The sequence below is a fragment of the Anthonomus grandis genome, chromosome 3, assembly GCF_022605725.1.
Source record: "Anthonomus grandis grandis chromosome 3, icAntGran1.3, whole genome shotgun sequence".
Taxonomy (NCBI): domain Eukaryota; kingdom Metazoa; phylum Arthropoda; class Insecta; order Coleoptera; family Curculionidae; genus Anthonomus; species Anthonomus grandis.
In genome coordinates, this window is record NC_065548.1 from 3,604,979 (window position 1) to 3,627,240 (window position 22,262).

At 32.5% G+C, this 22,262-nt stretch overlaps 4 protein-coding genes and 1 long non-coding RNA gene across 6 annotated transcripts in view; 3 read left to right on the forward strand and 2 right to left on the reverse strand.

The window, feature by feature from the left end:
- Nucleotides 1-7,033, reverse strand: part of LOC126733870 (uridine phosphorylase 1) — a 36,870-nt gene extending 29,837 nt beyond the window's left edge. The window contains exon 1 of one of the 2 annotated variants that reach the window (XM_050437300.1): nucleotides 6,959-7,033. The gene's annotated coding sequence lies outside the window, so the exon portion shown is untranslated. Of the gene's footprint in view, nucleotides 1-6,931 lie in introns of both variants that reach the window. The other variant, XM_050437299.1, reaches the window with a different exon arrangement.
- On the forward strand, nucleotides 48-2,768 carry LOC126733876 (uncharacterized). Its single transcript, XR_007659894.1, has 3 exons — nucleotides 48-1,541; nucleotides 1,674-1,901; nucleotides 1,955-2,768. It is a non-coding gene; the product is annotated as an uncharacterized LOC126733876 (long non-coding RNA).
- Nucleotides 7,034-7,222: 189 nt separating the features above from the next.
- Nucleotides 7,223-12,520, forward strand: LOC126733875 (tetraspanin-31-B). The gene is made up of 7 exons (XM_050437308.1): nucleotides 7,223-7,476; nucleotides 7,534-7,701; nucleotides 7,939-8,048; nucleotides 8,107-8,212; nucleotides 11,798-11,926; nucleotides 11,999-12,092; nucleotides 12,148-12,520. The coding sequence occupies exons 1-6, from the start codon at nucleotides 7,417-7,419 to the stop codon at nucleotides 12,071-12,073; spliced, it is 648 nt and encodes a 215-aa protein (XP_050293265.1). The 5' UTR covers nucleotides 7,223-7,416; the 3' UTR covers nucleotides 12,074-12,092; nucleotides 12,148-12,520.
- A 6,840-nt stretch (nucleotides 12,521-19,360) lies between these two features.
- On the reverse strand, nucleotides 19,361-20,317 carry LOC126733874 (ribosomal RNA small subunit methyltransferase NEP1). Its single transcript, XM_050437306.1, has 3 exons — nucleotides 20,074-20,317; nucleotides 19,770-20,013; nucleotides 19,361-19,711 (listed from the first exon to the last, which is right to left on the reverse strand). Exons 1-3 carry the CDS (start codon nucleotides 20,218-20,220, stop codon nucleotides 19,389-19,391), a joined length of 714 nt encoding a protein of 237 aa, XP_050293263.1. The 5' UTR covers nucleotides 20,221-20,317; the 3' UTR covers nucleotides 19,361-19,388.
- Nucleotides 20,318-21,468: 1,151 nt separating this feature from the next.
- The window catches only part of LOC126733862 (nuclear pore complex protein Nup160 homolog), a 68,016-nt gene continuing 67,222 nt past the window's right edge, over nucleotides 21,469-22,262 (forward strand). The window contains exons 1-3 of the mRNA XM_050437283.1: nucleotides 21,469-21,722; nucleotides 21,882-21,987; nucleotides 22,046-22,253. Of these exons, the coding sequence (XP_050293240.1) occupies nucleotides 21,638-21,722; nucleotides 21,882-21,987; nucleotides 22,046-22,253 (399 nt within the window). The 5' untranslated portion in view covers nucleotides 21,469-21,637. The remainder of the gene's footprint in view (nucleotides 21,723-21,881; nucleotides 21,988-22,045; nucleotides 22,254-22,262) is intronic.

The window sequence follows — 22,262 nt, forward strand, 5'->3', positions numbered from 1 at the left end:
GCGAAAAATGCGGCAGAGCAGTTGTACTCGGGTCATAAGTTTAACAAAACGTTGTGGTAAAAGGAATTTAATAAGTTATTAAATAAATAAGCAGTTAGTGTTATTACCGTTGTTTTATTATAGTTAAATACTAATCCGGAACATTATAGTGGCGACGAGGATTTTCACTGTTTGTTATTTTTCTTTAAAAAAAATATAGTGTTTTAAAATAAACATTTACAAAGAAAAACGTTTGATATTCCATGAGCAGTACTTGAGTGCGTTAGGGCAAAAGTTTGCAAAAAACAATAATTTAAACTATGGCGACAGAAAATGTAGGTCATTTACGCGAATTTGATCCGGCAAGTTCGGATTGGTCGATTTTCAAAAAAAGAATAGAAAATTATTTTGTAGCTAATGATATTAGAGATGAGGGTCGAAAAAGGGCAATCTTGTTAAATATATTAAGTGAGGATGCTTACAAATTAGTCTTTGACTTATGCATTCCCGAAGAGCCTGAAAAGAAATCATATACATCTCCCATAGACCTTATGACCGAACATTTTAAGCTAAATGTCTCAGTATTCGCGGGACGTTATAAATTTTATACCGCTCGAAAATTAGTGACTGAAAGTGCTAAAGAGTGGGCAGCCAAGCTTCGAAATTTGGCTTCAGTGTGTGATTTGTTTGCTATCAAGCTAATTTTTTTTTTAAATTAAAGTCAAATTAACGTTTACCCAATTTTGTTTTTTTTTATTTGTTAAATAATAAGAAACTAAAACTTGTTATTTTCAGAAGCATAATTTTGAGCAATCGACAAAAAAGTTGATTTATGAAAATTTGTGTATACATGCAGCGTATGAAATGAAGCCAATAGTTTATAAAAGTTTAAAAAAAAATTTTTTTTTAAATATCTTTGATAGTATTGAGTCAGCGAATTTTTTTTTATAGGCCAGAGTTGAGCCCTTCGCTTTGGCGCTGCCGGCGGCGGCGGCGGGCTATAAATAGTATTGCAGTATTATTGTATTATTCGTAGGCGCCTGCAGTATTAATCGAAAGTAATTTCTACTAGACTCAGTTGTTTCATGTTTGTGTTATTATTTACTTTTGCCCAAGACAATGGAGTGCATTATATGTAAGAAAACTGTGTATAATAAAAACTGTGTATAATAGTGACAAATCTGTGATACAGAACCCAAGAATACAAAGTTTGGTGTCTTTAATATCAAGTGCAGAAAAAAAGGCAAGATAATATTGGAAAAGAAATTCTGGCAAAAAAAATCTATCTTAAATGGCACACTAACAGTAAAATATCATATAGACTGTCGTAAATCTTACACGAGTTTTCAAAATATTGATAATAATAATAATAGGGACAAAGTATATAGATTTCAAGTATATAGATTTGTTAGACTGTGATAGGGAGTTAGAAAGTGGTGTCGGTCCTTCGAATTATTCCGCTAAGCGTTTTAGGTCCGATGGTTTTGATGTTAGGAAAATGTGCCTTATTTGCAACAGTAGTGGAACTAAAAAAAAGAAAAACTTGGTTGCCGTTCAAACAGGTAATATTATGCACCTATAAGTTATTTTAGTTATTTATAGGATTTTTTCATGGTACATATACCTCTTTTTTTTGTAGTAAAAAAAATTAGGTTGCGTTATTTATTTTATACCTAATAGTTCAATCTTTTTAGGCAATGGAAAAAAAATATAATCATTCTTCAAAAATTGTCTGATTTGCCATTGCTATCTAATGAAGAGGCATTAAAGATTGTAACAAAGCTAGTCCTTCTATTATATAGAAATAAAGATAAAGATATCCAGAAATTAATCGATCTAAGGGTTAAGCTAGCGACATTAACAAATAAACCATCATCGGAACTTCCTCCAACTGAAGGCGCTTTTTATCAGCATTTTTTAAGGTAAACAAGGTAATAATATATATTATAATTTAATATGCATAAATTTCCTGCAGGTGTATGTATCAACTTCGAATATGGTATAGCAGTGATATCCCAATGCCAAGTATAAATACAAACGCGTCAGGATGGAATTTAACTGAAGATGTATGGACTCTAGTTTTTTCGGATGATAAGCCAATTCCAGATTTTGTTCGAAAATCAATAAATATTTATTGTTCTGATAAAAACTGTAACAATAAAAAATGTACTTGCATCAAAGAGGGTTTAAAATGTTGTATCGAGTGCAAATGCCGTTTTTATAGTAACGTTCTTGAAAATATCGAGATGGATGCGGATGATAACAACGAATTAGAATATTATTAGTGTAGCGTTTATTAAACAACCACAACATAACCATTATATTTAGCTATATTTATTTATCCAAATAAGAGTTTTATTTCAAAAAACTTGTTTATACTCATTGTTACTTCAATAATACATGTAAGTAGGTATGTACCTATGTGTGAGGCAATTAATCCATTTATTTATTTAGCAGTAAATTATCATTTTTAATTTATTATAATATAGATCGGTACCTATGTATGTATATATATGGGTATATTATACATATACAAAGCCAACTAAATATTTAAAATGAAACACATCAGTACGTACTTATTATTACAAACTTTGCGCCATCATGCGTCAGTCACTTCGATACCCAATCGTTGCAGCGGACTCGACATGATAGCCGCGCTAAGCGCGCAAATCCAATTTTGCCCATAAAAAAAATTCACTGACTCAATACTATCAAAGATATATGAAAAATGTTTTTTTCAAAAACTTTTATTAACTATTGGCTTCATTTCATACGCAGCATGTATACACAAATTTTCATAAATAAAGTTTTTTGTCGATTCCTCAAAATTATGCTTCTGAAAATAGCAAGTTTTAGTTTCCTATTATTTAACAATTAAAAAAAAAAACAAATTTGAATAAACGTGAGATGTTGTTTAAAGCGCTGTTGTTACAGCTTTAATCTAAAAAAAAAATTACTTGATAGCTCAAGTACTTTCAGAGATAGAGTGATGGAAACACAAAAAAACGTGGATTTCATAAAATCAATTTTTTTGAATTTCTTCCGGATAAAAAATATCTCGACCACCGGAAAATGTCGAAAAACACGATTTCATATGCCATGTAACATACCTAATGAAACCCAACATGTTTCACCTGGTTGTACTTCCAAAAAAAAAAAATGACACTCTAGACCCCAGAGTTTACTCCACTAAACCTTTTATGGTGCACGATAGTCCAGGTACAAGTTATATGAAACAAGAGGCAGAATTGCATTTTACTGGAACCAGGCCGGGTACAACATTTTTCAACATTCTACTAACCCTGCAATGACTCGAAATTCGAGTGAGGGAATCAACATCAGTGCTTAGTTTGTGGACGTAAAAATCACAAATCAGAATTTTGTTCTTTTAGAGAGTGTTTTTGCCATATTTGTGAAAAAATATACTTAGAAAATTTTAGTAATAGGATTGTACAAAAAACTAATCATGTTTTTAACCTCTATAATGGAGATCAAATTATCCCTTTAGGTTTTATTAAAAGCAATGTGTTGTATGATAGTCAGGGACATGATTTGGTTTTTTATATAATTAGAAACGCAGCTGGACCACCTCTGTTAGGACGTGATTTTTTTAATGTTTTTAATTTAAATTTTATTGATGTGCCATTTGATATTAATAAGTTAATAAAGCAATATTCTAACGTTTGTTCTCCTGGAATTGGAACTTTTACTAGGGGTGTTATATCAATCAAATTAAAGAATCAAGATGTATCCCCCAAGTTTTTTAGAGCTCGCCCCTTACCGTTTGTAATGAAAGAGAAAGTAGAACAGGAACTTAATCGTTTGGAATCGTTGGGGGTTATATCTAAGGTAGATTATAGTGAATGGGGAACACCAATTGTACCGGTGCTTAAAAAAGATGGCTCGGTGAGACTTTGTGGTGATTTTAAAGTCACAATTAATCCAGTTATTGAGATTGATCAGTACCCACTTCCACGAATCAATGAACTTTTTGTGAAATTACAAGGGGGGTGGAATTCATTAAGTTGGATTTATCTAGCGCATATCAGCAAATTTGCTTAGATAGCAGTTCAAAAAATCTAACCACGATTTCCACACATAAAAGCTGTACCAATTTAATAGAGCACCATTTGGTATAGCAAGTATTGCCTCAGAATTTCAGAAAATCATGGAATCTCTTTTTGAAGGCGTAGAGGGGGTAGTTGTGTTTATCGATGACATTTTAATTACGGGAAAAGATCGTTTGCAACATTTTAAGCGTTTAGATACCGTTTTAAAAATATTGGATAGGGCGGGTCTAAAAATTCGCTTAGAAAAATGCAACTTTTTTATGAAACAAGTTTCATATCTAGGATTTAATATCAATAAAGATGGTCTTACGACGTGTAAAGAAAAGATTGATGCTATTATAAATGCACCCATTCCAACAAATGTAACCCAATTAAAATCATTTTTGGGACTAATAAATTATTATGGCACTTTTGTTCCCAATTTGGCAACAGTGCTGTTCCCACTTCACCAGCTTCTTAAAGATGATTTAAAATGGAATTGGACCAATGAATGTTCTGATGCATTTTCTGTAATAAAAAAACTTATGACTGCGGCTTCAATATTAGTGCATTATATTACAAAAAATTATTATAATAACTACTAATATTACTATTTGTATAATATCATAACAGAATGGTATAATAAGAATTGTCAAATAAAGACAAGAGAGAATTTAAAGTGTAAAAGAGACAGATAAAGGGAAAGTGAGAGAAAAAAAAACTTGAAGCAACATATCGTTAATTCCTTTTTTTAATAGAAACTGACAAGGAGAAATACAAAACTTTTTATTTATTTATATGAAAGGCAAATGATTTTTTAAATGCTTCATCAGTTCTATGAACAGGTTTTAATCTACGAACATTATATATATAACAATATGGACATCTGTTCGATATGTGAGCTTCTTGCAAAGATAGGGAGGAACATTCATATTTAATAAATTTTTAAAAAAAGACAACAAAGTGCGAGGTAAGTCGGTCAGCCATGTATTATTAAGCCACTTTAAGCCACTACTCAGGTAATTTATGAAATATTCTTTCTCTATACGCTTTATACCAAAGATCAGTCAAAGACAATAAGAATTTTGCGCGTTTTTAACTCTTCTTTTATCCAGGCCATCTAATACATGATCTGAAAAATTGAAGTGAGATGACACTAAAGCATCGCCTTGATTTCCTGGGACACGTAGTATCTATGGGTTTAAGCACTGAATAGGCCCTTTTTAGCATAATTATGATCCTTAAACTTTAATTTCAAGCAATAATCAAGCCTAGCTTTTTTACCGCTTCTTTAATTTATATTATATTTGCCCCAAGTTTGAGTGTATAGAATTCTATAGTTGATAACTCTCAATTTTATTGCAATAATGAATACATGTAGATTTAACAGGATTTATTTTTAATAGATGATCATCTGAACCTTTAGAAAAGTATTTCTTAGTCAAGGAGGCCTGGAAGAATTAAACTCATATTATTATATCTTTAAAAAAATATATATATAATGTAATATTTAATTTTAAAATTTGAATTTCGCGCCTTTAGCTAAAACGTCATACGTGTTGACAGTTAAAGTTACGTTTTGTTAGGTTGGCATGAGTGATGTGAAATGACAAGTAGAGATTATGACGTGACTCGATTATGGCGAGACGTATTAATTTATGTATACGCATTTATGGATTTATAAGTTGTGAGTGTATTTGTTTAACCGAATAAAAAAGCCATTCTACAATAATAAAGATATTGTGTCAAACTGTAATACGTCATTTGCTTCATTCTAGCAGGCCTTTACCTTTTTATTTAATTCCAAAATGGAGTCCCATTCGCCATTTTGGGTGCCTTAAAATGACATTCTGACTATAAAAAGCCTTTTAAATTTCTTTCAAAATGGCTTCCTATCCCCCAATTTAAAAATTTCATTAAACTGTGTTATACGTCATTTATTTGAATTTAATATGCCACGACTATACGTTGAAAGAGTACATTTTTAGTCAAGAAGGCTTGGATAAATTAATTAGCCTTTTCAATTTCTTTTAAAATGGTCTCCCACCCGCCATTTTGAAAATCTGATCAAACTGTTATACGTCATTTACTAAGTTTACACGTGACATTAATGCGAATTAGCGGCTAATGTGGGCAAAAACGCTTTTAAGAAGAGGTTTTAACGTTACCGTTAACCAGCTGTTTTTTTATTGCCAACCTAAATAATATTTTGATAATGAAGAGATTAAGAAAAAATATAGCTAATAAAACAATATAATTAAATTAAAAGCGAAACTTAAAGAATTATAATATTCTTTAATTAGATATATTTTTACTCATTCTCCTCCATATAAGTAATTTATTAATAAATTATTTAGGTTGGCAATAGAAACCTGATCATTAACGTCAACGTTAAAGTCTCTTCTTAATACTGTTGTGTAAACAGTATATTGTCACGTGTAAACGTAGTAATTGTTTCATTCCAAAATGGCGTCCTCACTTCCTGGCCGCCATTTTGAAATTGAAAAAAGCTCTTTATCATAATTACTGTAAAATCTGCAAATTCGATGATGGATGTTCTGTCAATTAAAATGGTGATGGACAAACTGAATTATTCTTATTATTATTAGGATTGGCCCGGATTGGATAAATGAAGATATACTCGTCATTAATTGGCGTTTTCACAAAATGCGCATGATAAGTTCAAAATTTCAATTAAAACCAGATGCCGCTATAACTTCGTTACAAGTGTTAATTAAAGAGATTCGTTATCCGAAATGAAGAAAATGTTAACAATATTTTCTATAAAACGTACGTGTACATCATCTTTAAACCATTTTAACTTCGCATGATATTAAGACGCATTAAATGTGATGTCAAATTATATACGAAAGAAACTAATATTTATGTAATAATTAACTTACTAAAACGATCAAATAAACTTAACACACCTTTAAATGCTAATTGCCCTTTAATTACTACACCTTGTTTTTTTAGAAATACAAGACTTATCTGATAATAGAACTAAGATAATACGTTTATGAAGTGCGTTACAAATTTCTGGAAAAAAAATCAAATATGTAAGTAATAATTCCTGCGTTCTAAAACCTCTTTATGACGTCATCGGATCATCCTTGGCTCCTCATGTTTATCACACGATATGTCATTAGCGTGTGACAACTATGACAGTTATGACACATCCGGTATTATTATTATTATTGATTTTTTGAAAACCGACTTGACGTTTTTTGCTGGAGCAATTTTCCCCTTTATCATATTCAAATTTAAAATTAACTTTAACGCGATTAAATAAACATTCACTTCCACGCGACCGTACCATGCTCAATTAAATAATACTCGGACCGAAAGAGCGTTTTATTCACACCAGGCCGAAACAATATCAGTGAAGATGTGTGGAGGTTTTACTTGTTCGAAAAATGCCCTAATTGCACTTAATGTGCTCTATATTGTAAGTATTAACGTTTACTTATCGTAGCCGGTTAATTTTGGTGATGAAATGTCCTAGGTGGTGGCTTTCATACTTATTGGGGTGGCTGTTTATGGCAGGGCGGCCTCCTTGGTTACCAATTTGCCCATAATCGGAGGCATTTTGGCATGTGGTGTCATACTTATTCTCATTTCAGTTTTGGGGCTTATGGGGGCGGTAAAGCATCACCAAGTCATGCTGTTTTTTGTATCCTTTTTATAGCAAATCATGTTCGTACATAGTGTGACACAAATGCACTATAAAAATTACTAAATAGTTTCCTTTTTATTATCTTGATAACTTTCAATACCCATTGTTTTAAAGTAGATAAATATGACTACCGTTCTATTTAATACATTATTATTGTATCATATTATTGTGGACACAAAATGGCAGTAAATTTCATTTCCTTTAAAACATGTATTTTCTTAACAGTGATTTTAGTACATGCTTATCCTATTTCTGCTCTTTTTAATTCAATTTTCTGTAGCCTGCGCCTGTTTGGGTGTAAACGAATCCCAACAAGAACAACTTGCTGAGCAGGGTTGGAATAGGTAACCATTTAATATATTTAATTTTTTATACTCGTTAAGATGAATATTTCTTAATTAGGGTCAATAATGCCACCAGAGCTGATGTGCAGAACACATTTACTTGCTGTGGTTTTGATTCGGATGTGGACAAGATGGTCTTACCACCGTCATGCGAAGATGTTGTGGTAAGCCTAACTTCATATTAGATATAATTGAATCATTGGTATAAGAAAAAAGGAGATCCTATTTTTTCTTTAGTGATTTGAATAGAAACAACCCACTAAACACATTTCTACTTTATTCTATCACATTTTGGTTACTAATTTAAGGTACAGATGTTTATAAATGAGAGTTTTACTAAGAGTATGTACATCTATTTTGGACTTTTTTGAATGAAGTGATTAAATTACTCAATATGCAAGTAAGTTCCTTTAAGTTTTGGGTGTAATTATTTAATTTGAAAGAATACAAATTGTTTATAAATTAAAATTTTAATTTTGAATTCTATAAATGTATACCTATTTGGATCAAGTTACAGTTTTCCATTTACCAAAAATATTTTCTGAAGAGTGGCATATTACTAAAGAACTGGACACAATAGTAGTCAGGGCCCCATCTGGTTCTAGAGAGCCTATGATAATGTTCTTACTATGCCTGTTGTTGTAATAGTGTATATATGAATAAGTTCTAAACTGCAAGATGTTATTAACAATGTAAATTAAACACTGATAGATGCAAGCTCCAGGAAATGAATGTATATAAGCTATCTGAAGTATGCCTACAATAATTTCTATACCCGGGCCAATCATGGTCCTGATACATCATTGTTGAACTTTAAAGATTGTGCATGGCCCCAGTTCTGAATTGCATAGCACATATTTGCAAAAAAATAATTAACCATGGTAGGCAGACAAAGTAGTAGACAAGGATAGACCTTAAGGATCCTATTATGAAAGGAATTCTACTCAGTTTACTTAACATCTAATCTGAAAGTTTTCCTATTTGTGATTTAAAATTAAAATAAATGTACATCTTATTCCTAATAAAGTAACTAGTGCTTTTTAATTACATTGCCAATTATATTTTCAAGTTTCACCAATTTGTGAAGCTGCACAGAGGTTTTTATAAAAATCCTTAACTGAACTGAATCTTTTCACTTATTAAATTTTCTATGGAAATTCAATAGAATCAATCAACAGTGTGGCAATTGTCTGGATTTGTATTTTCAAAGGTAAATGATTTAAAAATTGCTCTTTTTTATTGATTGTGATATATATTATGTCATATACAGTGAAATCTCCCATTAGCGGACATTGACGGTACCAAGTTTATTGTCCGCTAATAAGAAAACCCAAATATGTAAATGTATGTACATAATTTTTATTAACTAACATATGTTTTATTAATAACATAATTTTTATTAACTAACATGTATTGATGAAAATTACAAGTATAAACAAACATAGGTACATTGCTACCTTAAATACCAGAAAAAGAAAACTGAAATTTAAAATCCTTAAAAATTTGTTGCAAATTTCAGATCTTATACCTTCAAAACTTTGCAAAATTGTATTTTGTACCTCACCAGCAATGGTTTCTAGACCTCCTTCAAATGTTTCCTCTGTATGAAGTTTTTGGTCCAATATAATAAAGTCATTATCTGATGCCTTAGAAATTTGGCCAACTTCCTGACAGTTTTTCCAGAATTCCGCTAAAGTTACCAAAGGAAAGTCATCTTCTGGATCGTAGTCTTCTGCTTGAGTATCTCCTTGAGGTGATTTTTGGAAACCAGCTTTGACAAAACAATTTTGTATAGTGCGTGGGGTAACCTTATTCCAGGCGTTCTTAATAAAATATAATGCCTCCAAAATGTTAATCGATTTTGATAAATCTGAAGCAGACGATACATCATCCATTTTTGATAGGTTGTGCTTTAAAATCTGGCTTCTATAAAATAATTTAAAATTTTGTATTATACCTTGGTCCATGGGCTGACATACAGAAGTTGTGTTGGGAGGTAAAAAAAGTATTTTAATATTTTGAAGGTTAAGTTCTCTTGGGTGTGAACCGGCATTATCAAGAAAAATTCTTGTCATCCAAGCTTTTTTATTTGATGTCCCTGTAGCCGGCAAACTCTTAAGTGGTAAATTTTTTTTTAAAGGCTCGTGGGCGCGCAGCTTTTCCCATAACCAAAAGCTTTTCCCATAACCAAAAGCTTTTCTTTGTCACCGGCCATATTGGCGTAAAATAGTATTGTTAATCGTTCTTTTGACATTTTGCCCCCTGTGCACTCTGGCAAAGCTCTAAAAAATAAACCGTTCTCATCTGCGTTATAGATGTTCTCTGGCCTATATCCTAGCAACATTCCTGGTAGCCTCTCTAAGAACTGATTCACATCTTCTTGGTTTACATCTGCCGACTCCCCTGAGATGCACTTAAAGCTTATATTATGCCTTCTTCTCCACTTATTCAGCCAACCATCAGATGCGCTGAAATTGCGATGCCCCAATTCAATTGCTACTTCTTTCGCCTTCGTTTTTATTACGGGCCCTGAGATGGGAATTTTTTGATTTCTTGCGCGGGCAAACCACTTAAAACAAACTCGGTCTATTTGGGCAGCTTCACCTTTCAATTTTGCTGATTTCTGATTTAAATTTTCTCCCGATTGCCATTGTCTTCGAATAATTTCTTTATTTTTTACAATCTCCGCCGCTTGACTTTTACTTATATTAAACCTAGAAACAATATGTACATTGTGATCACAAAATACAAAAATTAAAATCCTACACCCATACCTTTCTTAGGCGCCATGTCACCTGCTTCAATTACAAGACGGTAACGTAACGGTCATTTTTGTCCGCTTTCGGAGATCCGTGTCCGTTGTTGGGGAATTTTGCGCGTTTTGGGGTTGAAAATGTTTGTCCTTGTCCGTCCGCTAATGAGAATTTATTTTATAGGAAATTGTTCTTTAAAATCTCGTGACAAAAAATACTGTCCATTAATAGGACATGTCCAGTATTGAGAGCTGTCCGCTAAGAGGAATTTCACTGTATATTAGATTGACTATGGACCTGTGCAGTTTACTTTCCAGTATGGTTTAATATTTTGGGGCTCATCAGCACATATCAATAGAGTCTTTCTAATGCAAAAAAAGATTTTGCGATGTAAGGAAAATATAAAACCAACTTTTTAAAAAATACAATTTTCTTACTCTTCCTTGTTTACACATCCACCAATTAATATGTGTTAAACAAAATGAATCAAATTTTGATAAATATTGCACTAGTCATCAGTATTCAACAAGGGAGGCACAGAATTTGGTTCTTCCGTACTGCAGATTCACTGTAAGCCAGAACTCACCTTTATGTATAGAGGTAAAATGTGTGAACCAAATGAAATGCATATTGAAACAATAGTACAACTCCAACAAATTTTTAATTAAATCTAAAGAATTCTTGATTGGGCATGCATTTTATTTGGTTCATAGTGGACATTAAAACCCCCATTGTCTTGTTTTTTTTAATGTATTTTCTTTGTTCTTTGCTATGACTAGTCATATAAATTGCTGTTAAAGTTCTTTGCTGTAGTTTCATTGATGAATAGACATGTTTTTTTTTTGTAATGTGAACCATTTGAAAGTGAAGGACCATGATTATCTTCAAACTTAAGATCAGGTAGCTTTTAAACACTGTGACCCACTTCGAAATTCCTGTGAATTAGTTCAGTGCTTGTTACAATTTAAGATAATGGCCCTATGAAATTCTCTTTAGATGAGGTGTTGTACTGACTCAGCACACTTAAACTGTGTCTGCCCGGGCTGTTTGGACAAACTACAGAGTACAATAAACTACGCCTTTAAATTGTGCGGCTGGATTGGACTATTTTTCAGTTTCACTGAGGTAGTATCATCCCAATTTTTATAGTATCAGATTTACAGTTATAATGTTTAAATTCATTCTGTACTTTTTCAGTTTATGGGGGTACTGTTGACGGTAAGGTACCGTAACCAGAAAGATCCCAGAGCAAATCCAAGTGCTTTCCTATAGTACAGTTCTGGTACTCCAGGTATAATTCATTTTCAAAGACAATTCATTTAGTTTTATTGAAAAACTTTTTACAGATGAAGGCATTGAGGAAACTCAATCTTAAAAGTGGAATTATTAATAAAAAAAAAGTCTATTTTTCCTAGTCAAAGACATTACACATAGATTTTTCTAGTCGATTTATTGTAAGAACAAATATCGCCTATTTATCCTGCTTTTCCTACTAATGCCATAGCGAGTTGTTCTTGATCTCAACCAGCAGTGTCGTAGATGTAAATTGTATTATGGCTAAATCATTCCATACAAATGAAAGACATTTTTATTGTATATGTTTTACTTATTGTCTGTAACTTTTGTGCATTATTTTAGGTAATTTTATTTATACATATTGTATGTAGCTTTAGATTGAATGGTAGATTTACCAATAAACAATATACCAATTAACAAAAATGTGTGTTCTTATCTCAATGCAAGTTGATATGAATCCTAAGACAAAACGAGAGCAAAATGAGAGGTAAGTTTTTTTTTAAACTTATTGACAGTGTTTTGCATAATATTGAATATTCTAGATACAAGAATAAAAGTTTTCCGAAGTATCCAAAATGTAAATACGCGACAAAATCGTATCGTTGCAGTTCATTGTCAATGTACAATGTTTCAAATTTTCATAAAACTTTTTATCTTCACAAAACTAAAATTGAGCAAGACAACCTAATTTTAAAGCACTGCCTGATTAGAGATATTAAACGCAAAAGGACCCAAAATGAAAAGGGCGCGTTTAAAAGAAGTTTTTCAGTTGTTTATAATATTCCCAGGGCCAATACTTTAAAACTGGTTCCAGTTTGCAGGAATGCATTTGCTAAAACTTTGGCAGTTTATAAAGATCGGATTAATGGGATTTTAAAGAGGTTTAAAGAATCCGGGAAAATGGCGTCTGAAACAAGGGGTGGCGACAGAATTTCTGGAAAATATAGTGCGAAAAAAGAGTCAGTAATGAAATTCATTGAAAATTTCAAAGTAATCGAGTCTCATTATTGCCGAAACCGAACTAACCGCAAATATTTACCCTCAATACTTAGCATTTTAAAGATGTGGAGACTATACTGTCAAAAAATTAACGAAATACCAACCCTCCTTGTTAAAAAAAGTTATTTTGCAATGATATTTAATACCAATTACAACATTGGCTTTGGTTCACCCCGCACTGATGTGTGTTCCGTGTGTCTCCAATTAACAGAAAAAATAAAAAATGAGAGACGAAAATAAAAAAAAATAAACTAATGATGGAAAGACATGTACATAAATTACGCGCCAAGGCTTTCTTTGACTATTTAAAAGAAGAAAAACCTGAACTAATTACAATATCATTTGATTGCCAGAAGAATCAGGTCCTACCAAAGATTCCTGACCAATCAGTTTATTATAGCCGCCAGCTTTATATTTACAATTTTACCATTGTTACTGGCAGTTCACACTCACCCCTCACTAAAAATAATGTGTCAATTTATGCTTGGACTGAAGACGAATACCATAAGGGATCAAATGAAATAGCAAGTGCTGTATTTTACAAACTTTGTCAACTAGACCTTGGAATAAAAATAAAGTACGACTTGTTGCTGACGGATGTGCAGGTCAGAATAAAAACTCTACTTTAATTACAATGTGTACCATGTGGCTTGGTCAGAAGGTTCCTCAGTCAGTCTCAAAATTAGAAATTATCTTTCCAGTTGTTGGGCATTCTTTTCTCCCTGCAAATCGTGTGTTCGCTCGAATTGAAAAAAAAATATAAAAAAAGAAGTCTTAGTCTCCGTAAAATAGTACCTAAATATTTTTGCTGATCACGGTAAAGTTTATCGATTTGGATCTGACTTAGAAGTGCACAATTCGAAGAAAGCTTGTAAGGAAACAGTAAAACCTACTGGACAATGATACTTCTCATTTAATGCATGCAAGAGGTACATATTGAATCGCACTAGTTCTGGACAGGTTACGATTCGAGGAGAGCAGTCCTATAAATCAGATCTGGGTGTTTTCAAATCAGTCTTAAAAAAGGGCAAGCCACCAACCGACATAAAACCAGTATTAGTTCAAAATGGTATACAGCCAAATCCTATAAAGCTAAAGGATGTCCAAACACTCCTCACCAAACATTATGGAGATAAATGGAAAGAACTGAATGAATTGGAATACTATAAGAATATTATTGGAAAATCTGGAGAACATAGAAATTCCAGAAAATGAAGAGAATTTGTGTGAAAACATGCCTTATTTAAGTGATTTGTTAGTTTAAACTATTTTTTAAATAATGTCGGTATAAGTATCTATGTTTGTTGAATTTTTCCGTGATAAAATACGTATTTGAAAAACAGATGTTTTTTTTTTTACAAAATACGACAAAACCACTATGGTCAGTTTCAAAATCCGACAAATGGGTTCGTTAGTTTCAAAACCCGACAAAAAAAAATTTCAAATAACTTTACACTGATGGTTTTCCAGGTTGAATTGTTCAAAATTAGATGCTTGATGACTTGCTCTATGTATATAAAGAAACTTAAAAAGATATTGAGCTTTTAACTTCCCCTTATCGTTTTTTCACATTTTCCAAAATTTTCTAAAAGTGGATTTGTCGGATTTTGCTTTTATAGGATTCATATGTTCATAAAAATGCCTATTGAACTATCTCAAGAATAATTGAGAAACTAAAGGTTAGAATAGAAAAATGAGGGTAAGAATTGTGGAGGCCTATCTTAGGTATGGCATTGTTTTCTGGGCTAGCAGTGTTTACTAGAGCCCTTATTTATCCTTCAAAAGGGGGTTGGTAGGTATGAATTATGATTGTTGAACTCCGGGGATTAGTACAGACCTATATTGACTGTTCAAGGTCTTTGGGGCTAGATAGAAAATTGTATGTAATCTTAACTGTTTATATTTTCATCCATATCAAATCTTTTCTTAAGCTTTTATGTTAAGATAAGATGTTTATTGGTGTTAATACTACATAACAGAGTTTACACAAGTCAATATTAAAACCTTGAACAATCAATATTAGCCATTAATTCACAAGATCCATAAAACTATGATTAAGATATTCATTAATACTAAAAAAATCTTTAGATGGAAGATACTGCTTTAATTTTTGTCTAAACTCGTTAAGAGGCAATATTTATGTGAAGTGTTTATGTGTATTTATGTGAATTTTTTATTTATATGAATATTAATGTGAAGTGGCAATTTATTGTAGAACAGTGGCTCATAAAAAGGAGGACCAGTTTTGTGGGTAACTATAGGCCTATTGCTCTCCTCTCTGTATTCTACAAGATCTTTTAAAAAATCTTTTAAAAGAAGACTTATTGCATTTTTAGATTCTTTTGCTTTACTGTCATGTCATCAGTTTGGATTCAGGTCTGGACTCTCTTCATCAGATGCTATAATATCTCTTTATACTATACAGGGTGTGCCACCAAGGTGTACGGCTAAGATAGCGCTTTAACTATACGAGGTAGAGCAAAAAGTTCTACAGCATAGTTGTAGGGTTGACAAAAACCTACGAACTAAAAATATTTTTATGTATACTGGGTGTGTCACAAAAAAGTTACTATAAAATATGATTTTTTTTTTAATGGTACGCCCTGTATATTATGGTACTAAAATGTGAGACAAAAAGAGTACTTTACTTTGGTATAACGTTTTTTGAAATTTCCGTGCGGCGTTGCAACGTAATTAATTTTTTTATGTTATTTTTTGCCTTTTAGAGGGTTCGTTTAAAAAATCATAATTAACTTAAAAGTTATTCTGCACCTATGAAACTTGTACCACAGTTAGTCTAGGGTACCTCCTCTAGGCTGACTATGATAATTTGTAATTTTTAATACAGGGTGTTTTTAAAGAACTTTCACACTTGCTGAAATTAAATACGCAATATCTCAATTTTTTCAAATGGAACACCCTGTATATTTTTATCTAATTAAGTTTGTCCCTCAAATACCTTCATTTTTTATTTAATATGTCCTATAGCTAAACCAAGTACTTTTTGAGATATTTTAACTTTTCTGTAAAATACTATGCATAAAACGGGTATTCTTTAAGTTTTGATCAAGATTGCTTAGAAAAAATTATTGAAGAATTAGAATTGTTACTTTTCCTACAATTATTATTATTATTACATACTTGAAAAATTAACCAACCCAATTATTCACCTAAACTGCTAAAAAAAAACAGCAAAATTAAATTACATACTAGGTAGGTACTTACGTATTTTTGCAAAAATGTACATCGTTACACTAATTTTAAATTTTAAAGATCAATTACAATTATTATAAATTGTATTCAATATGACCTCCTAAATTTTGTATGCAAGCGTTTACCCTTTTTGAGAATGAGTCATTAACCTTTTCCAACATAATTGGCGTGACTGTTTGAAAAATCTCCCGAATTTTATTTTTTATATTTTTACTTGTGGTAGGAGTTGTTTGAGAAGAAAAAATCCAGTTTAGTTAAATCTGGGGATCTTGCGGGCCAAGGGACCGGCCCACCTCTCCCTATCCACCGGTCATTAAAATGCTTATTTAAAAAATTTCTAACAGCATTGAAACCAAATCCTATCTCGAACATGGTCAGGCAACGTTTGAGGAAGGACATTAAAATCGTTTTGTAAAAAGTTTAAATACATTTCACCTGTAAGATGTCCATTAAAAAAGTGCGGTCCAATAACGTAATGTCCTATTATTCCTGCCCAAACATTAAGCGACCATCTATATTGATGATGAATTTCTCGAATTTTATAGTAACTTTTTTGTGACACACCCAGTATACATAAAAATATTTTTAGTTCGTAGGTTTTTGTCAACCCTACAACTTTGCTGTAGAACTTTTTGCTCTACCTCATATAGTTAAGACGCTATCTTAGCCGTACACCTTGTTGGCACACCATGTATATATTGAATAATTTTGAATTGAAATTAAAATCTGTTGGTATCTTTTTTGATCTTACTAAAGCATTTGATACCATTAATCATGCTTTACTATTAAATAAGATCTTTCATTATGGTATAAGAGGTCCGGCTTATAAATGGCTTGACTCATAATTGACAGATAGAACCCAGGCTGTTAGATTGAGAGTTAGTGGTCAGGTGACCATATATGATTGGGCAACTGTCGTCACTGGGGTTCCACAGGGTAGTGTACTTGGGCCCATTTTATTTTTACTTTTTATTAATGACTTGCCTCTCCCGGTTAATGACAGCTACATAACACTTTTTGCCGACGATACATCAGCAGTTGTCTCGGGTACTGACTATCAGTCTATCCACTCAAAAGCCACCAAGTGTATAGCTGATATTGCGGGGTGGTGCCAGAAAAATGGTCTTTGTTTGAAAACCAATTTCATTGTTGGAGTGCGCATGTCAAGTACATAAAAATCTTTCAAACTACATGAGATCTTAATTTTTATGAAACTAAATGCAGATAAATTATACATCTCTTTTACCCGGTTGTCGCAGGTACAGGATGGTCTGGAAATTTGCATCTCTCAAAATGTTTAATCATCTCCCATGTAGAATAAAGAGAGCTAAGACTTTTCTAACTTTTAAGAGGGCTCTTAGGACCATGTTAGCTGACTGTCCTTTTTATTCGTTGACAGAGTGTTTTAACTGTAGATTTATTGACTAAATTAAGTGAAATTTGTTTCCTTTCATATCTTTGTAATTTTATACTATTTTTATTAGCATTGTAGTTTTTTATTGACAATTCCTATACATTGTTATGATGTCGATGGAAATAAATGATTTGATTTGATTAATGCTACATATTCTATGAAATGCAGTGTGTGTCTTCGAAAGCTTCATATTTATGGTTGTTTTAACATTTAAGAGACAATGAAATATATAAAGGCTAGGAACAGTCAATCTATTAAGCTTAGAAAAATGTGCTCTAGAGTCTGCCTTGTAATTTAAATTTAAAAGAATTCTGATTGCCTTTTTTTGAAGGGAGAAAATGAATACTTGTACGATTCCAAACAAGAATTCCATATGATATTTTTGAATGAACACATGCAAAATAAGCTGACAAAGCATAGTAGATACACTATGGACTAAGTTTTGAAGAGCAAAGACACCAGAAGCCACCTTCAGACATAAGTAATCAACATGTGCATCTCAGTTAAGTCTCAAATCAAATGTAATGCCCAAAAAAGTAACTGGTTCATTTGCAAAATCCTGCAAATTCAAATTACGAGTAGACACATACTGGTTGGTCTGGTAAGAAAAAAAAGAACTTTCTTTTTTTTCTCTTTTGTAAAGTTGTTTCTTATCTTCCGGACTGTATTTGTGTAATTAAAAGTAAATGTGGAAAGGTCGAAAAACCAGCCTTTAAAGATCCTTATACCTTAAGGTGTCTGTATCCAGCTTCAGCAGGCCTGCTTTGGACTTATTGGGTCTTCTAATTCGGGATGAATCCCTGAGAGTGGTTGCGGGTTTGATAAGTAAATCACGATCTGTGATGCGGTAAGATTAAGACAACAGTTAAACGTATAGATCACGACACTGGAATCAATGCGCGATGATAAAAGTGCTAACATGGAAGTCGTCTTCTCTCTGGTGTCCGTTCAGCACAAACCAAAGGAATTTAGAAGTTTAAAGGCTATCGTACACGCGCAGATTTGTGGTTGTTAAGACTTAATATAAAAATATTAATTAAATTGGTTATAATAAAAGGAGAAAATTAAATTAAATGAAATGGTAGTTTTAATTTGGAGAGAAAAACAAAGAAATATTATAAAAAGAAAATATTTAAACTATTTGGACGTTCACAAACTAAATGTGGGCGGACCACATACAGTTTTTGATTTTTATTAGGATTCATACTTAATTGATGTTTAAAAAACCCTCAAAAAACATCGTTTAATAAAAAGTAGTAGGATTTCTTCTTAAAGCTCTTGGGATGTGAAAATTTAAAATTTCCAACAAGTGGATTAGATTGTTTACCAATTTTTACAAAAACTGCGGATCAGCTGACTTGCGTTGGTCATTAAGCGATTGTATGGAAAATCTGTTGAGTAAGACTTAGTGTGGAAAACTGATATCTGGATACACTCTGTCACACTTAAACCACATATATTTTAAAACTGTACCTTGTACATTTTTGATATCTTGAATATGACACTGATAAAAAGGCGAGTGTGTGAGTAGTAGTAGTGTTACTGTTTACTAGTCAAATACTTACTTGTTACTAAATTTGTTGTTGATGCTATTAGTGCATGTTTTCATGTGATTTATAAAAGAAAAAAATTACTACTTAAAAATTAAACACTATATTTATTACATTAAATTACACCCCAAACCTCTTCAAAAGCTGAACATAACTTGCTACAAGTCAAAGCAGCGGATAAAGGATAATTACTAATTGATATTGTATCTTCTACATAATCAACATTTAAACTGCCCCTGGCCATAGCTCCTACGACCATTACAATTGGGTCTTCCGTTGAAGGCACTAATTCCCTTGGATTCTTAACCACTTTAGACGAGAATGACATGGCAATCTTCTGCACTCCTACAGGGAGATGTGAGGTGATGGGATTTTTTATCACTTTAAGCAGTTTAGGACCGTTTTCTGCTCGAACAGAGAATCTATGAAGCAGCTGAACTAAAAAAATCAACATTTAAAACTATGTATGAAAAGCTCATAAATTACTACTACTCACCCATTAGGCCAGCAAATCTCTTAAAAGTTCTAGGTAGCCTGGTTTGTGGATTCACTTCTATGAGGACATTATTGTTGGTGTGTACGTAAATCTGAAGCAGCCCCGCCCTGTTCAAGGGGCTGTCAAGTAACATCAGTAAACTTTGATGTGTTATATCGGGCCGGCAAGAGCCAACGTCTCTGTTGTTGCTTTTTAAAATGTGTGCATGGTCGTCGCAGTTTAGCAGTTCAAATTTATTACCTACCTTGAATAAACATTAAGGAATGTTAATATTGCATTATTTAAAATGGGTGGTTTAGCTTACTTTTACTGTTTCCAATTGGGCATCTTCTAGGATTACTATCAAACGTTTCTCTTGATTTTTTAGATGGTCGGTGACCAAGTGTTTCGGGACGGGGTCGAACTCGTTCTCATCGTGTTTTCGGGTTTTTAATTTTCTTTTGTTGGTCATTTTTTGCTTTAATTACACTGTTTTGGTAATATAGAACAATCAAAATAAATGTGGTGACATAACCTCAAATGCGACACGTTTCTTTTGACAGCGCAGACGTTCTGACGTAGCGTATTAATTTAACCAATAGGGTGGCCAGTGCGAGATCACGTGACTTCGTGATATCAGCTGACAAGCGCTGAGTCGTTAGCTGACTAACGAATATTAAAGGCGCGTTCACACGAAAAACAAACTATCGTATCGTAACAGCGCAACATCAACATCATTGCAGCATAACATCGAAACATCACGGCGTTCATTTAAAGACATAGGACAGGCTGATGTTGACAAAAATCCCAGATATTATAATAAAATTAGAAACTATAATACTTGGCACGAGTTTAATATTTCTGGAGATAAGTGAGAAAACTGCGACAAGAAAATAAATTCTCCATTAACGGCACTCACACGAGAGGAAGTTAAAATTAAGGAGAGTCGAGGTACGGGTACAAGTGAGTGAAAATAAAAGAATTTTAGTTAGTAGAAGATCCTTCAATTTTATTCATTTTGTTGCACTAGGACAATGAATGTTTTTTTTTTAGGAACAGCAGATGTTTATGAAAGTAACTGGTTTGACCTTAAAAGTCTACTGTTGTTTCTATGGGGGAAATAATCCAATAAAAAACATGTAACAATAATCTGTGTAAATAATTTCCACTGTATACATTTCTACTAGTGTTTTGCCACCAATGTCTTTTTTGTTTACGTCTTTTTTTGTTTTCAATATGAGTGCATATAAATATATGCTGTTGCAGCAATTACCATTATTTTTGCTTCGATACTACTCGACTACTTTGAAATTAGGTTACTATAGGTTATACGACAATGCTCTGTTATCGGACAGCGAACTTCGCTGCGTAATAAAAAATTGTTGCGCGACGATGTTACGAAACAAAGTTCGGTTCCATGTGTGTACGCGCCTTAAGACTTTGTCCGATAGTTAAATTTTTAAAAATTGACATTTAATATTCGTAACATATTCATTTAACCAATCGGTGGAAAGTATCGGGATATTACATGATAGCGACGTTTTTATTTACTATTGAACGGGTAAAATTTATGAATAAACAACTTAATTAAACTACTAACGTTAAACGTCGTATAACACTCGACCTACCAGATTGGTTAAACGAATATGCTACAACCGAAAATGAGGAGTCCGCTGACCGTAATGACATTGACAGATGTTGCTACTAACCTGTCAATGTTAAAAATGTTGAGGTTATTTTAACGGAAAATGTAAACAACATGCCAATTATTTTTGGCCGGTAAAAAACCCTTTTTTTATTAAAATACAGTCAGTTAGCGAGTATTTACTTATAAAATATAATTCTATCTGTGTTAGTAGTTAGCCCGCCAAAGATAAAACTGCCCTAATATGGCCGAGTTTACCTTGGGATATAGGGAAGTGATACCAGATCAAGAGCTGGAGGATAAATGGATTGATATATCTTTGACTACAGGTAAACAGCACCATAGCTTTGTTAAATCCTAATACTTATTAGTAGTAGTCGTATATAACTTTTCAACTAATATTTGTGGCAACTTCTATGATTGGACACATACCCTCTTATGAAACTTAGTTGCAAAATTACAAGCGTTAATTAAAATTTTTTCCTCAGGAGGAATTCAAAGCACCCTACAGGATATTAAAGCAACAGAAAAAGCATCTGGATACAGCTATTTAGACTCAACACAGTATTACACTAGAAACAGATTTATTTATTGGTACCTAGTTTATTATTTTATAAAGAAACAGTAAATTATTATTCTGAGGTAATTTTAGGAGAATATTTCTGGACTCTCTTGAGTTAGTAGAGCATAGCTTAGATGTAAACTTAACAGGCAACAAAGTAAGATATAGGTTCATTGACAGCCCAATTATTGATGGGGTTTCTGTGCAAGAGACTCATGACAGTGTGGTTATTTTGGTGCCCACACTTTGTAGTGTGCATAGACTAATTTTTCCCCACCCATCCAGGTTTTATAAGCAGGTACATACA

Bases quoted from the DNA above. Each gene is read 5' to 3' on its own strand.
- LOC126733874 (XM_050437306.1), bottom strand. From the start codon at position 20,220: ATGACCAACAAAAGAAAATTAAAAACCCGAAAACACGATGAGAACGAG. The intron at 20,014-20,073 runs GTAAGCTAAACC...TGTTTATTCAAG, and splicing joins CCCAATTGGAAACAGTAAAA to GTAGGTAATAAATTTGAACT. The intron at 19,712-19,769 runs GTGAGTAGTAGT...TGATTTTTTTAG, and splicing joins GAGATTTGCTGGCCTAATGG to TTCAGCTGCTTCATAGATTC.
- LOC126733875 (XM_050437308.1), top strand. From the start codon at position 7,417: ATGTGTGGAGGTTTTACTTGTTCGAAAAATGCCCTAATTGCACTTAAT. The intron at 7,702-7,938 runs GTATCCTTTTTA...CAGTGATTTTAG, and splicing joins ACCAAGTCATGCTGTTTTTT to TACATGCTTATCCTATTTCT. The intron at 8,213-11,797 runs GTAAGCCTAACT...AATTCTCTTTAG, and splicing joins CGTCATGCGAAGATGTTGTG to ATGAGGTGTTGTACTGACTC.